The 14,598-nt window shown below is 43.5% G+C and overlaps 1 protein-coding gene across 2 annotated transcripts in view; it reads left to right on the plus strand.

Moving 5' to 3' along the window:
* RASSF8 (Ras association domain family member 8) overlaps positions 1–12,395 on the plus strand; it is an 89,559-nt gene extending 77,164 nt beyond the window's left edge. For both annotated transcript variants that reach the window (XM_056340777.1, XM_056340776.1), the window contains 3 exons: positions 2,574–3,463; positions 5,860–6,004; positions 7,161–12,395. In XM_056340777.1, coding sequence (XP_056196752.1) covers positions 2,574–3,463; positions 5,860–6,004; positions 7,161–7,282 — 1,157 coding nt within the window. In that variant the 3' untranslated portion in view covers positions 7,283–12,395. The remainder of the gene's footprint in view (positions 1–2,573; positions 3,464–5,859; positions 6,005–7,160) is intronic.
* The last annotated feature ends 2,203 nt before the right edge of the window (positions 12,396–14,598 follow it).

Genomic DNA, 14,598 nt, shown 5'->3' on the forward strand with positions numbered 1-14,598 from the left:
GTGCCAAATTCATTATTTAGGACTGCGTGTAGATTTGGAACCCTAAGCTAAGATGGAAATAGTTCTTGGCAAGTGCTTTGCTTAATTCTTTAATTCGCTTTTGGTTGAGATTGTTAGCTTTATTCCTCTCCCTCTTTTTTTTTTTTTTTTTTCCCCTTCTTGTTACATTTCTTCTAAGAAGTGTATTTAATAGCAAAGTGAATAGAAATGCATGCTTATCACTCCCCTAGTGGTACCTACTCTTGTTCACAATTTCAAAACCTCTTTGAACTTGGCTGTTTCTGACACAACAAGCACATTAGGAGCATTAGCATGATTACAAGCTGAAAGCTTAAGATTAACAAAATATAAAGTGGTAAAGTACAAGCTTTGTCTTGGGTTCTGTGGTATGCTTTTACTTAATTTTTCTTCTCTGGGATTTTATTGTTAGTATGCTATGGCAAGCGGTACTAGGTTTATTTTTCCTTTAACACTGATGCCTACTACAAACTGTAAGTCTTCATGGATCAATGAACATTTTGGACTTTGTACCTTGGTGTAGTAAACTTGGTTTTTAAGTACTTTATAGCAATAAACTTTAAATCCATTTCTGAGTGTTGCCCAAGCATGTTGGTATGCTGATAGATATTTTTTTTTCTTTCTTTCTTTTTTTTTCTTCTCCCCCCCCCTCCCCCTTGCTTAACTCAAGTCATTTATAAGGCATTTGGGGTGTTGGATTGCTGTTCCCATGCTGCTTGCCTTGTTTTGCTGACTTCTATCAATCAAATCTTTCAGTTCTCACTTGTAACTTGAAAGTGAACGTGGACATTTTGGTCTCTTATTTGGCCAGCTAACTACCTCTAGTATGTCCGACAAGCCAAAGTAGCCTGTTCTCTAGGCGGTGCCTGTGCAGCTGATGTTGTGGTAGTTGTTCTTTGCATTGTCAGCTAACTATGAGAAAGTGAGATCAGAGGAACTGTTTCCAACACAGTAGGAATATCGGGAGTTCTTTATAAGGCTGGTCAGACAATATCAGATTTTAGGAGGCTACATAGTATGCTAATCACCACAGTGGAGTTTGTCTCCTACAAATTTGAAATGGAGAGGCTGTGCAAGTGTTGTGGTTAGACTGGCCGGAGGCAGATCTCCAGCCTGAGATTGGACTGTTTTTGTTATTTGGGGAAAAAGTGCAGTGGTTGGGTGAGTGGTGCAAGGAAAGAAAATTCATCAGATGGATTACCACTGATAACTACATTTATTCCAACTCTTCCACTCCCTAGTTGTGTATATGACAAGTGTTTTATCTAGGCATTTATGCGATGCCATAAATCCTCATTTGAAGATCTATCATGGAATTAAATGTATGTAATCCATTAAAATAGCTAATGATGTTTTTAAGGTTAATGGCAATTCAGAAATTCGTCAAGATCATGCTTTAAAAGCAATTGATCTCTCACATCTTTTTGTAAACAATGTTGTGGCTTTTAAGTGAAGTCACTTTTCATGATAAGGGAAAAATCTCTTCTGCATGTGGAGAACATTATCTCAGACTAGTAAGAGTGCTTGGAAAAAATAAAAATAGTGGAAAACCTCAAATGCTGTATTTTTGTAGCATTCAAAGCATCCCATAAAGGTCGTCAGAGGAAAAAGACAGCTGAAGTGAATTTAATTCTGGTAGCAGCACAAATGAAGCCATAAACATGAGCTGTACCTGCTCCTAGCCTAGAAGCAAACGGTGGTGCATGCGTTGTACAGCTGCTGTCAGTGCAGGAGGCGGAAAGCAGCATCACAGCAGTTACGAAAGGAGTCGGGGGGGATTCCTGAAGGCTGCGTGTGAGCTGCTGTTCCCCGGGAGGGGGCTGTGCGGGGGGCCCGGGCTGCTGCTTCCCAGCTCGGGAGCTGCCGCTGCTGCTCTCGTCCGTGTTCCACGCCGGGAGGGTCTGGCGCAGCCTGTTACCGGGGCCCGAGCCCCCGGCTGTCCCTCCCGGCCCCCCCAACCCCCCGGGGGGCGCGGGCTGGGGTGCTGGGGCGGCACCAGCCATCGCCGCTCCGGCCGGTGGGCGATACAGGCTAAAAGCGAACACGCTGCCTGCAGGTTTGGGTATTTTGTTTGGCTGCATGAAAGGTGTTGAACTCTTCCTGCTCCCGTTTTCTTCCTCTAGAGATGTGCCTTTGGAGTGTTTCTTTGCTGGACCCCGGCATGGCTGGGTCACTGGCTCTAATGTCGGCGGCTGCCAGTCCGAGGGAGCCCCGCAGCTGTGCGGCGGTTCCCCTTGTGCGCGCACCGTACCCGCTTGCTCCGTGACTGCGGCGCCTGGAGCGGGTTCTCCTGAGGTCACTTGCAGCTGACATGCGCCAGTTAGTGCTCGGCTCGGGGAGCGAAGGAGCGCTTACTCTAACGCGGGACGATGCGGGCGGAGGAGCCGGCGGAGCGGGGCGCTGCCGCAGCTCCCGTGAGCGGGCGCGCCCCCGTGAGCGCGGCGCCGGGCGGCCGCCGGGGGGCGTCCGCGGCCCGAGCCGCCCCCGCCCGGCGGTCGCGCTGTCGGGCAGCGCCCCCTGGCGGCCGCCCGCTGACGGCTGTGCTTGCCTTGCAGGTCGCACCGGCAGGTACACGCTGATCGAGAAATGGCGGGACACGGAGCGGCACCTGGCGCCGCACGAGAACCCCATCGTTTCGCTGAACAAGTGGGGACAGTACGCGAGCGACGTGCAGCTGATCCTGCGCCGCACCGGGCCCTCCCTGAGCGAGCGGCCGACTTCGGACAGCGTGGCTCGCATCCCGGAGAGGACGCTGTACCGGCAGAGCTTGCCGCCCCTGGCCAAGCTGAGGCCGCCCGGCGACAAATCCATGAAGAGGAGGGAGCCGAAAAGGAAATCCCTCACCTTCACCGGGGGAGCCAAAGGGTTAATGGACATCTTTGGGAAAAGCAAGGAATCCGAGTTCAAGCAAAAGGTGCTCAACAACTGTAAAACGACTGCGGACGAGCTGAAGAAACTGATCCACCTCCAGACGGAGAAGCTTCAGTGCATTGAGAAGCAGCTGGAGTCCAACGAAGCTGAGATCCGCTACTGGGAACAAAAGTATAACTCCAGCCTGGAAGAAGAAATTCTCAAGCTAGAGCAGAAGATCAAAAGGAACGAAGTGGAGATTGAAGAGGAAGAGTTCTGGGAAAACGAGCTGCAGATTGAACAGGAGAATGAAAAACAGCTGAAGGAGCAGCTGCAGGAGATGAGGCAGAGGATCCTGGAGTGTGAAAGCAAGCTGAAGGACTACGTCTCTCAGATCCACAACATGGAAAGTGGCCTTGAAGCAGAAAAGTTGCAGCGGGAAGTCCAGGAGTCCCAAGTGAATGAAGAAGAGGTCAAGGAAAAGATCGAGAAGGTGAAGGGTGAAATTGATATTCAGGGCCAGCAGAGCCTGAGGTTGGAAAATGGCATTAAAGCTGTAGAAAGGTCTTTGGGCCAAGCTACCAAACGGTTACAGGTAAGACTGTAATTTTTATCCGTGGCTAAAGAAAAGTCAAAGACCTGACTGTAAGCAATTTCTCTTACATTTTGGAGATTTGGAGCCCATGAAAGAAGACATGAGAAAGTTTCCACAGTGAATTGGGGTAAAAGGAAGAAAGTGTTTCATTTTCAAATTGCATTTCAGATATTTTTTTTTAAAGCAGACAATTTTAACTTCACCTGTGTGTATTTTGATCATTCAGTCTGAAAAGAAAACTAGTAGTTGGTTTGTTGTCTCAAGGTAAACCGGCAGGTGTTTTGGTGGATGTGTTCCTGGCCATTCAGGCCAGGGTGGCCTGCAGGGTTAGCGCTGAGTGCCCAGCACCTTTTATTTATTTACGTGCTGGCTCAGTTTCTGTCCCATCAGTTAAGCTTTGGTTTGCTACTGTTCCCTGACCTCTGAGAAACCACTCGAAGCGTATCTTCACTGTGCAGTGGTCCATGATAGAGAAACACCAGAGGTAATTTCAGCCAAACTAGCTGAGGGCAGTATGGGTGCATCCATGGCAATGCATCTAGCCACTGTGTCCTGCTGAGATGGAGTGCTCACTGGCTCCAGCGAGGTGCTGCTGTGCTAGTGGGTCTGGGCTTTTTTACATCTCAGACAAGTAATATCTCCTGCACAAACAGCAGCACATTTAGGGCTAGCAGGGGATTGTTGTGCTGCTAGGTCCTAAACAGGACCATAGTGCTCTCTCTCGGCTGAATGCCTTTAAAAATACTAGTCTTCAAATTCCTGTGGATTTGGGATTAGATATCTTGAGGTTTAGGTCCTAGATCTTGGTAGCTCTGTGCTTCATATTGTTAAATTTCAGGGAAATTTGTGCTGTCATAACCTCTTCTGAGGCTAAACTTCTGATTCTTGCTAGGTTTGTCTGCTACCAAAATAGATGAATTCAAAAGAACAGTCCAAAAGCAGCACCTGGAAAGATGGATGTAGAGCTAAAATAACTGTTAACTTACAAGGCTCTTTTTTTTAAAAGAAGAGCATCTCCCTTTTCTTGTCTGACTTGCTGGTATACAAGATTTTGTTTTCTGTACATCTCAGGTGTTTGTGGGCGGGTGTGTCAAAAGAGAATCCAGTCTCTTGATTCCGTGCTGAAGTTAATGATGTCACCTGGAACTTGATAGAGCTCAAAAGAATAAATACAAATGAAAATCCAGCTGCTAGCTGGATGAGGTGAAGGAAAGGTTGCGGCTCTTGGGATTTTAATGTGCCATGTAAGATAGGACTGAGGCACCATACAGCAGTTTGAGCTGTGATTCTTGCTGTATTCCCGGGCTTCACAGTTACTGTATTCCATAGTGCTGTGGTTGCAGTAAGGTGATTCTGCTGTGAATATATAAAGGGATTTTGCATCCTTACTCCTGAGCACCCAGAACCATGTCAGCATAAGCCGTTTTTACTAAATGAGGAGGGGGAAAAAATGTAATCTGTTCATGTAAAGCAAAATGGATGAAAACTGTAATCAGTTTTGGCCATACTTACCTATCCTAAGTTTCCAGTCACGCGATGCTCAAGGATTTGTGCTGACAGAAAGTATCAAGTCCTCTTTGTATATTTTACCTATACTCAGTAACACTGCGTAACACTGCACAGAAATGCCCGCAGACATGCTGCATGGCATCTGGGTAGCCACCTGTCCCCATGTGGTCAGAGGTGAGGCCAGAACAGGCTATGGAGGAGCATCACATGCAGCTGTCTGCTGATGGAGCTGAATCTGGGGGGAAGGGGGAATCGTTGTAGTCTTAAGACTGTCATAATCTGTTGGAGCTATAGGTTTCGCGTATCGTGACAGAATCAGACCCTTGAGGAATATCCTAAGTAATCACCTTCTGTTCTCGTGAAGGGGTGGTGAACCAGGCAGGATTTGGCCGCATTGTGCAAAACGGTAGGCTTGCAGAGTGAGAGAATTGTGTCCATAAAAATTCATACTGTAAATAGAAAATGCAGAGAACAAGAAGGAGAAGGGAATTATTCTCCTTTTAGGAACAGAAAAACTAAATGAGCTGTCCAAGTCGCACTGGCTGCTTCTGGCAGAGCTAAAATTTGGTGCCAGACTGATGCTCAGTTGATGTATTTTTTCAGAATGCATGCTATTACTTTTATTTGCTCACATCTGTTGTGCCAACGTTTTTCTCAGGTGAGGCAGATGTAAACAGACCAGTAGGAACCCCTAATAAGTAATAGTGTTGATTCGCTTTCTGAATTACGAGAGTAAAATACCTTTCAACTCTTCCATTTGCCTTTGAATTTTAAAATCTTAGGCTTTCTCTGCAAAAGGAAAAGCATTAATTGCCCAATTGCAAATAGTCTTGAAATGCTGCTTTATGCTCGCTGCTGCTCAGCAGATGTTTTCTCTTTCCTGGCAGGACAGGGAACAAGAACTCGAGCAACTGACAAAGGAGCTACGACAGGTCAATCTCCAACAGTTCATCCAGCAAACGGGAACAAAGGTCACGGTGCTGCCAGCAGACCCTGTTGAGGTGGAGGCCCCGCATGTGGAGCTCGAGAGAGGTGCAGCACTCGGAATGCTTTTGGTGGGCGGGAGAAGGGGATGGCAATGTATTTACCTGCTGTATTAATGCTAACACTGATACACGAAGTGAATGCTCTGTTTGTGAAGAAGTTAGCAAAATATTAAGAAAGCACATTGTCAAATATTTCTTTTGATTCCAAGGGCTTAGCACGCTATAAATAAAGTGCAGTATGCAGATAACTTCTCTGCCACTGTGCCTAGGCTTATGTTTGTCCCATCAGTAACCCATTAGGGCAGTAGCTTTCAAGTGCAGCTGCCATGGCTGCAGGCATGTAAGCTGGCAGGCAACATGATTGCACATCTGACATTGCTGTTCATCTGGGTTCTTCCTCTTTTGGTGGGATGTGTTGTCAAAGTAGAAAAGGAATGTGTCTGGATCTCAAGAAATCCCAGACAGCAGCCACACGGGAATAGGAGCTAATCCAGCTGGGCTGCCAGCCATCCAGAAGTCCTGCACAGATGGCTGTTACAGCATGTGCAAATTGACTTTGCCTCTAGTGAAATCAGTGCATTCTGCACATGCTCACATCTGAATTCAGAATTTCCTGGACAGAAACATAGGAGTGCTTCAACTGCGTGTCAGAACTGTGGCACAAGCAGAAACTCCTTTGCTGCAGCTCAGGCTCTGCTGTGGTGTGCTCTGTCCACTACCCTGCTTGCAAGGGGGCTGTTTCTTTCAACATTCTTCTTAGCTGGTTCTGTCCTTCCTTGTAGAAAACTCTCTAACCAAAAGGCATTGGGAGGGTAGGGAGGTTTGGAGAGAAGTCAAGACAAACAGGCCTTAAATGTCAGCACTTGTATGAACTTTGTGCTTTAAGTGGGCAGAAAGTCGAAGCTTTGAGTTACTATAGGTGCAAGCTTTGTCTTCACATTACTGTATAACTGTATTGCATGTATTTATATGCATATTCCTTGGCAGGGGGGGGAGTAGTTGTATTGCGTAGATGTATCTTTCTGTTTGGAAATGAGTCAGAAGCTTGCACCTTAGATCTCAACACTTCTTAGTCAGGCATTTGAATTTTTTGTTGTATGTGGTATTAGTTTTTCTACACTGCACTAAGCAGGAAGAAAATAGGTGTTCTACAGACATCGTCCTTGATGATGACTTTTCTAACTGCCCTTTTTCTTGCACAGAGCCAACATTTCAGTCTGGATCACTGAAGCGCCCTGGCTCATCGAGGCAACTCCCCAGTAACCTTCGGATTCTACAGAATCCCCTGTCATCTGGTTTTAACCCGGAGGGCATTTATGTATGACAGTACATACCTCTTCTGGAGAGGACCTAGCAAGGTACCCTGGACAAGATACACTTTTGTTTTATTCTGCCAATGATGAATGGAAGAAGATTTTTATTTTCTTTTTTTGTTGTTGTTGTTGGGGGGGGGTTTTTTGTTAAGCCGACACTTTTTTTTTTTCTTCTTCCTCCAACACACCACTTGGAGCCATACCCTGTGCACTGATGCTAAAGAGACAGAGGAACTGTCTCGATTCCTAATTGGCAAGGATGACCTTGCTGTCAACACAGCTAGAGTGCAAAAACCTTCATTTGTTTTTGCCACTTCAGAAGTGTTTGGGAAAGTATTGTTCCTTGTATAGGCATAAATAATAGACTGAGGGTGAAGGAAACCATGTATGCAACTTACCTGAGGTTTAATTTATTCCCTTTAATCAAATGGACGTGTGAATGTTGACCTTTTATATTTTTATTTTTAACTTGTGAGTAATCACGTATGGCTGTATGTCAGTCTGACAAGGTGACTTTAATTTGTGTGTACAAACATCCACCATTTGATCAAGTAAAACAACTTGCAATGCAGAGTTCTGTGGAGTGCTGAACCGTTGAAATGGTTTCTCACCACTGGCTTTGTAACAGTTTCTGTTGTGGGTCATAATATGTCATGTTCCATCCATTGCTACCTTTTAAGGCTTGAAAAGTGAGCTTGTGGGATTTACTTGCTGTTGAATCTGCCTTGAATGAAGCACCTAGTATTCAAAAGATTTATGAAACATAAACCTTGGCTTGGTAAAAATATTTCCAGCATATGATTGAGGATGCACTAGTTAGATGATATTTTATTATATAGAATGTATATTTGAAATATTTTGCCACATTGTATATGCCTTTTGAGAAAAGAACAATGTAAGAAGTTGTCTTCATATATCTTACCAAAAGAGAGCAGGAGGCTTTCACTGTGTGTGATTTTGTACTTTATTTTTTCCACTAGCCATTACAGTGTTCTTGTTTTGCGGTAAATCTTGCTGTTGGAGAAGAAAAAAACACAAACAAATAAGCATCATATTCCAGCTTCCAGAATTCACTCAAGTTTTGTGAAGAAACCTGTCGGAGTCTCATGAAGTCAGTAGCAGAGCTTCTACTGACTTGTGTGGGGCCAGGATTTCGTTCCAGGTCCCCAGTGTTAAATGGTAGACGTCTAGCCCCTTTGAAAGATATATGGCTGCTCAGTCACTTAGAGAATATAAAGCTTACAAACAGGAAATTCACAGATCTGGTCGTAATTTTTTACAAAACATGACAAGAGAATGTTACTGCGTCTTGACATCGCTCGATGCAATCAAAGTTAAGCAGGGATTAGACAAAACGGCTTCCATGCAGAAAGTTAAGACACTACCAAGTAGCGTGTTGGTTACAGGCCTTGGAATTAGATTGCTGAAGTGGACACCAAGTTTGTAGAGAAAGTGACTGGCATCAGTGGGACACTTTGGGTACATTAGGAGGCTGGCCTCATGGATGAGTTAGAGAAGGGATGGGCCTTACCTAGTTGCATTTGGATTTCCTGTTCTAACAGCAACTCACACGTATCATCATCCCCACATTTGAGATCCCCTTGATATGAGAGGGTGTCACTGGGCTTTCACTGCAGTATTGAATACCTGGACTTCAGTCAGTGGCAAAATGTCAGCACCCCTGATGTCTTTGGAAGGGTCAGGATTTTACCACTGGTAGGAAATTCCAAGCTTTTTGCCATAGAAAATACATAAGAATTCTTAACTCCAAGCATCCTCTTGTGTTGATTTACTGATGTGCAGATAAATGTTAATTTAAGTTTCCTTTTTTAAAAGAAAAGCTTCCTGGCAAATGGAAGTTTTAGAAAACATAGTAGATAATGAAGGACTCTTGAGTGTTTAATGCATTTTTTTTCCCTTTCCACTTATTAACGGCATCATATATTCTAAAAATGCTGCTGTATTTTGACTAACAGCAGCAGATAAGGCTGTGAATATATAAAGGACCTTTCCAAATGGACTCTGAATTTTTACTGTTTAATTTATCAAGTTCCCCCCCCCCCGCCCCCCCCCCCCCCCCCCCCCCCCCCCCGTGAGCAAACTGGAAAATGAGATGTTCCTACTTGAGGAATCTTTGCAGTGCTCACAGATTTACTACTTACTGTTAGCTTATCACAGTTCTATGCTCATGTTAGCTGTGCCCGTAACTTTGTATTAAAAAAAAAAGAATGTGTATGTGTATATATATATTAAAAAAAAGTGTAAAATAGACACAGTTTGGGGACATTATCTGTCCAAGGTACTTGAGCATATATGCCTTACATTCTGGGTTCAATTTAGAGAAGTAAAATGGCCCTCTCCAGTGGATATCTTGCATCTTCAGCACCTCTTGATGTTAGACAACTGAGGCACTCAGCACCTTGCAAAGTCTGGCCCAAATTATGCTGCATGGGGGTGGGGGGAAACACAAGGAAAAGCCTGATGCAATTTCAGTCTTGTACTGAAATGAAGTGTTTTTAAGGCAGATCGGCATACTTACGCAGCTACTGTTTTTGTCATACTTTGTGACTGGTCCATCTCCCACAGATGTCAGTTGAGCTGAATTGGGCTCTTGCATCATAAAAACTGCTCTCTTTCTCTGCCAGGTTATTCTTTAAGATGGAGGGAGGACGGAAAGGATTAAAAGGAAGGGTAAGAGCGGCTTTTGGAGGGCTTGAGTTGTGGTTTTGTAATAGAATCAGGAAAGGAATTTGCCATTTATGTTAAAAATTAACACCTGCTGACTGCAGCAGCTGTTTGACAGAGAGGCCAGCCTGGAGCTGGCTCAGGAGTGGCTGCAGCATCATCACTGAGTGGACCCTTAGTGTCAGGCCTTTAGCATATGTCAAGGTGATCTGAAAAACGTTTACAGCTTCAGCCACTGTTGTGGCAAAGGAGAGGCTTTGGTATCCAACCCTGTCATTTGTGAAACACTGACAAATTCCCCTGCCCCTACCATACTCCTCTTGCTTATCGAATTTCACCCAGGCTAAAGTTCTATAGCATTTTCATCCGCTCTGTAAATAAACCAAAAAGAAATGGCATGCCCTTGCATTAAATGTGAATTGAACACAATGTATTACAGTTATAAAAATTCCTTACACTATGGCATTAAGAGTTTTGCTTCTGATCAACTGTAGAACCTCACTCTTTCTTTACAAATGTAGAAAAAAAAATCATTTTCAAAAGTGTTTCAAACCTACCTACAGGGCATTAGCAGAAAGGAAGCTACACATACTGTTTTTATGAAGTGCCATATTATTTACTGGGCAGCATGATAAAAATGGAGGGGTTTGTGCTTGCATTAAATAGTTGAATACACAAGCACTATTTTCCAGTGCATGGGGAATTTATATGGAGAACTCCTGTAATTTATTACTAACGGAATTAACTGTGTTACCTCTCTCATCCATGAGAATACAGTTTATTTTTGCTGGCGATGCTATTTTGTTAGGAGAAGAGGCAGGGAGGGTTGACCATTTGAAAAGCCAGTAGGTTAATGCTAAGGTAAATATTCTGAATGCCTGAGTAAGGGAGAAACCCAAGTCCTGTTCTGAAAAGTCAGCTAGGAACCTGCCTCCCTTTATCATTCAGCGGGATGTAGGTTCCCAAGTGCCTGATTTGCTTCTGGAAATGGTGTGTTAGCTTTGAGATTACTTGCTTTTCTAAACCCTAGCAAGTTGGAAGGATGTTCTTAAAGAAGAGAACTACCACTAGCATTAGCAATATGCAAACATGCTTTCATTGTGATGTAAGAGGGGAAAAGAACCATTAGTGAAATAAAAATCTCCTCTTGGGGCAATAATGCCTTGTTTTTAGTGTGAAGAGAATTGCATTATTTTAGTGAACGGAGATCATATGAGTATGATCAAAAAAATTGATCTTGTAGTTTTTAGTGAGTTATCTTGAAGCATATAAATTCCTGATGTGCATTAACTTGAGTGAATTGGGCCTTAATGATCCATGTAAATAACAAAACTGTATTCAGATATTTTTTTTTCCAGAAGATAGTCTCTAATGGTCTGTACTGTATTAAAATAAGTGTCAAAGTGTTACTTTTATATTACACCTCTTTTTTTTTTTTTTTTTTAAAGGACATTGAAACCTGCATGTTTATTCTATTTGCTACAGTATTTTAATGTTTTGGATGAAGGCCATCGGCTGTATGGAGATGACAAAACAATCATTCTGTCTATTTATTCAGTATTGCTGCTTAAAGTTTTCAAAATAAAGCTTTCAATGCCAATATAGTGACTGATTGAAAGCTGTTCTAGCTCTCTTCAGGTGTTTTTTTCTATGTTTATAGAAAACTAAATAAGTGAAACTTGGTATATAAACTGTTGTACCAGCAAAGAATTATTGCAATAATATTGTGGGGAGGGGTTAGGGTAAGTGTGTGCAGTATATACATAAATGTATGCATGCAGCGAATGCATTTAGGTCTCAAGTAAATGGAGTGCTAAGGAATGTTCAAATCCTTTGTGGGCTTGCAAGCAACTTACCCATGCAATCAAATACTGGTCAGTGCTTCATGCCAGCATGCAGTGCTTGTGAGGGGCACAGCAAGCAGAGGTGGTCACAAAGGATCAGCTCAGAGCCCTTTGAACCAAATGGGATTTAAGTACATTCTTGAGTATTCCATAGATGTGTTTCTGAATTGGGCCTAAAAGCATGTTGTGAGTCAAAAATCTTTCAGTTGCAGCAAGGATGCCTCGTTTCAAGCATAGCTGGTGCCTCTGAAAATTTGAGTAGTTTTGAGATGGATCAAGTATGCCTGCTCTATTTGTAAAGGGTATCAAAATGCAGAGAACATTCACCTTCGTGATCACCCCATGAAACTACTAACTAGGGGTTCTGACTGGAAGATTTGAGTTGCTGATGCTTTAACCTAGAAAAGCAATGCAAACTAACTGTGAAAGCACGAGTGAGCATTTTATTACTGCTCTGCTTCAATGCAAGATGAAAATCTGTATTATATGTAACTATATTTTTTGTCATTTAAAAAGCTTCTATTTTTTATTATTCTCATGACTGGCTGACAAAAGATATTGGATATGCTCCCATACAATAAATTCCCCTCTGAAACTTTGGGTCTTTACAGTTCATGGTTTGCTGGATTTGCACTGTTCATCTCGCGCACATCTCCTGATACAGCTACTGGAGCTCTGTCTGTCAAAGAACTCTTAGCCTGAAAGCAGGCCAAGGTAACGCTTGGTGTATCTAGAGCTCAAATGCTTTCAGAAATGGCCGCGTGTCAAGCGCTAGGACACAAGGAACACTCCTAAATGGCAATTTACTTGGAGGTATGGTCCACAACAGCTGCTTGTGTGGGGCCTCTGTGGCAGACAAGAGAGGTCCTCTGCCATAAAGTGTGCACACACAGTATTTTTCATCAGATACAGCCCAGAAACTAGAAGAGAATGGAGTGGCTTGTTTTTAGCTGAGGAGCCGTTACTATGATTAATACTAATTCTGAAAGATAGAATTGGTCAGTGACTCAGAGGAAGCGTAACTTAAACCAAAGAGGCAGGGGTTTGCTTGGAGAGGTGATCAGGGAGAGGAACTGAATGTACAGAATCTTCACACAACAAATAACAATGTGCACAGATGCTTCAGGAGCAGGAAGAAACTGAGCTTTGAACAAAGAACTAAAGACCCAATTCAGGCTTCGTTATTGTGCTGAAGACTGGAGGGCCTGTGAAGATTGCTTGAGATCATTTGAGTTAAGGCAGGGAACCTGCTACAGCTAGAGACTGGTGATTTAAGCCATCCAAATGCAGTCCTTAGTGTAATATCCCAACAAATGGATTTTCGTAAGCCAGCTGGAGCCTAATCTCATTAGATGGGAGGAGAAATGAGCTAACAGTAGTAGCACTGTTGACCGGCGATAAGACAAAGAATGTCATGAGCTTCACTGAAACCCTAGCACATGACATTCCTATTGGCGGGACCATGTAAGTTGTAGAGTACCTCTGCTCCTGAAAGGTACCCTTTTCTGCTTCCGTGCAAGTCAGCTCGCTGGGTTTTGTGGTAACTAAAGTTTCCCAGCATGCTCAGTAGAGCCAGGGCTACAGCGAATGGTTCTGATCTTTTGCTTTGTCTTTAAAGAAAAAAGTAGTATATTTGTGCGTGACTGCTGCAGCACTAACTAGCTCAGTGTAGCTGGAGCACTAATGAGTTGCAAAGCTAGACCAGATCAATGGTCCATTTTTTTTAGAAGCTGTACTAAGTTCTGCCTGTCACATCTTTGTCAGCTAGGTGGTATTTCTTTATAATACCAATTTTTAATGATTGTTTCAACTAAATTGTCTAGTGTGTGAAGTAAGGCACAAAGAGCAATGGTCCCCATTATTGCCTTTCTTGAAAATGATATATTTGCTACCTTTGGTATTGTAGCTAGTGTTAATGAGTATTTCCTAGGTCAGTCACCACTTCACCATTAATTTTCTCCAGAAACATTGGATGGAGACAATCTCTACTGGTCTGTTTTGTTGCGTATTTCCAGGTGGGTATGCAGTGTACTTTTTTCCATCCTCTAGTGAGTTGCCTGTCCAGTGTGCTGTCAGGTCAGCAAACTTTGGGGTTGAATTGTTAAAGTCTTGAAAAGAGCCTCCTTGGTATGTGCTAGTTCGACAAGGAACTTGATGCAAATGGAGATGATAAACTTAACTGAGCAACCTCACCAGCTGTCTGATCGACTCAGACCCTGCCAGTGTCCTCAGGCCACTTCTGTTGGTTTTGTCTGTGCCTCCCCCAGGCAAGAAACCTCCTTGCTGTCATATAGACAGCCTTGGTGTTTCTGCCCTGTGAATGTGTATTTGCTCTGCACTGACACCTGGCTAAAACAGACGTCCATCCCTCATGCAAACTAAAGTTTGATTTCTAAAGGCTTTTCTGACCTGAATCCCTGGCTATGGAAAGGCTGCAGGGATCTCTGCAATCTCTGGCAGAGTGAGAGAGTGTCATCACAGTATCCACACTTTTTTGTTCAGTCATCTAGAAGCTGACAGGTGAAATACAGCTACAGCAGAACAGGTTTTCAGCTGCAAGAGTGGCAGTTGGGTGTTAATTTCCAGTATTTGCATTGGTCCACCCAAGCTGAATATAGGAGACTTTGATTTAAGTTTCCAGTCCTTTGAGTCACAGCTATATCAAGGAGAAGCAGTTATGACGACAATGTGAAGTCCAATCAGCAGGACGGGTTCCTGTATGGTAACACGCATTTGTCCTGCAACAGTTATAAGCTATGTCCCACACCCCTATCTCATAATGTGATTACTTTATTAAT

Source organism: Falco biarmicus, chromosome 5 (assembly GCF_023638135.1).
Source record: "Falco biarmicus isolate bFalBia1 chromosome 5, bFalBia1.pri, whole genome shotgun sequence".
Lineage (NCBI taxonomy): Eukaryota > Metazoa > Chordata > Aves > Falconiformes > Falconidae > Falco > Falco biarmicus.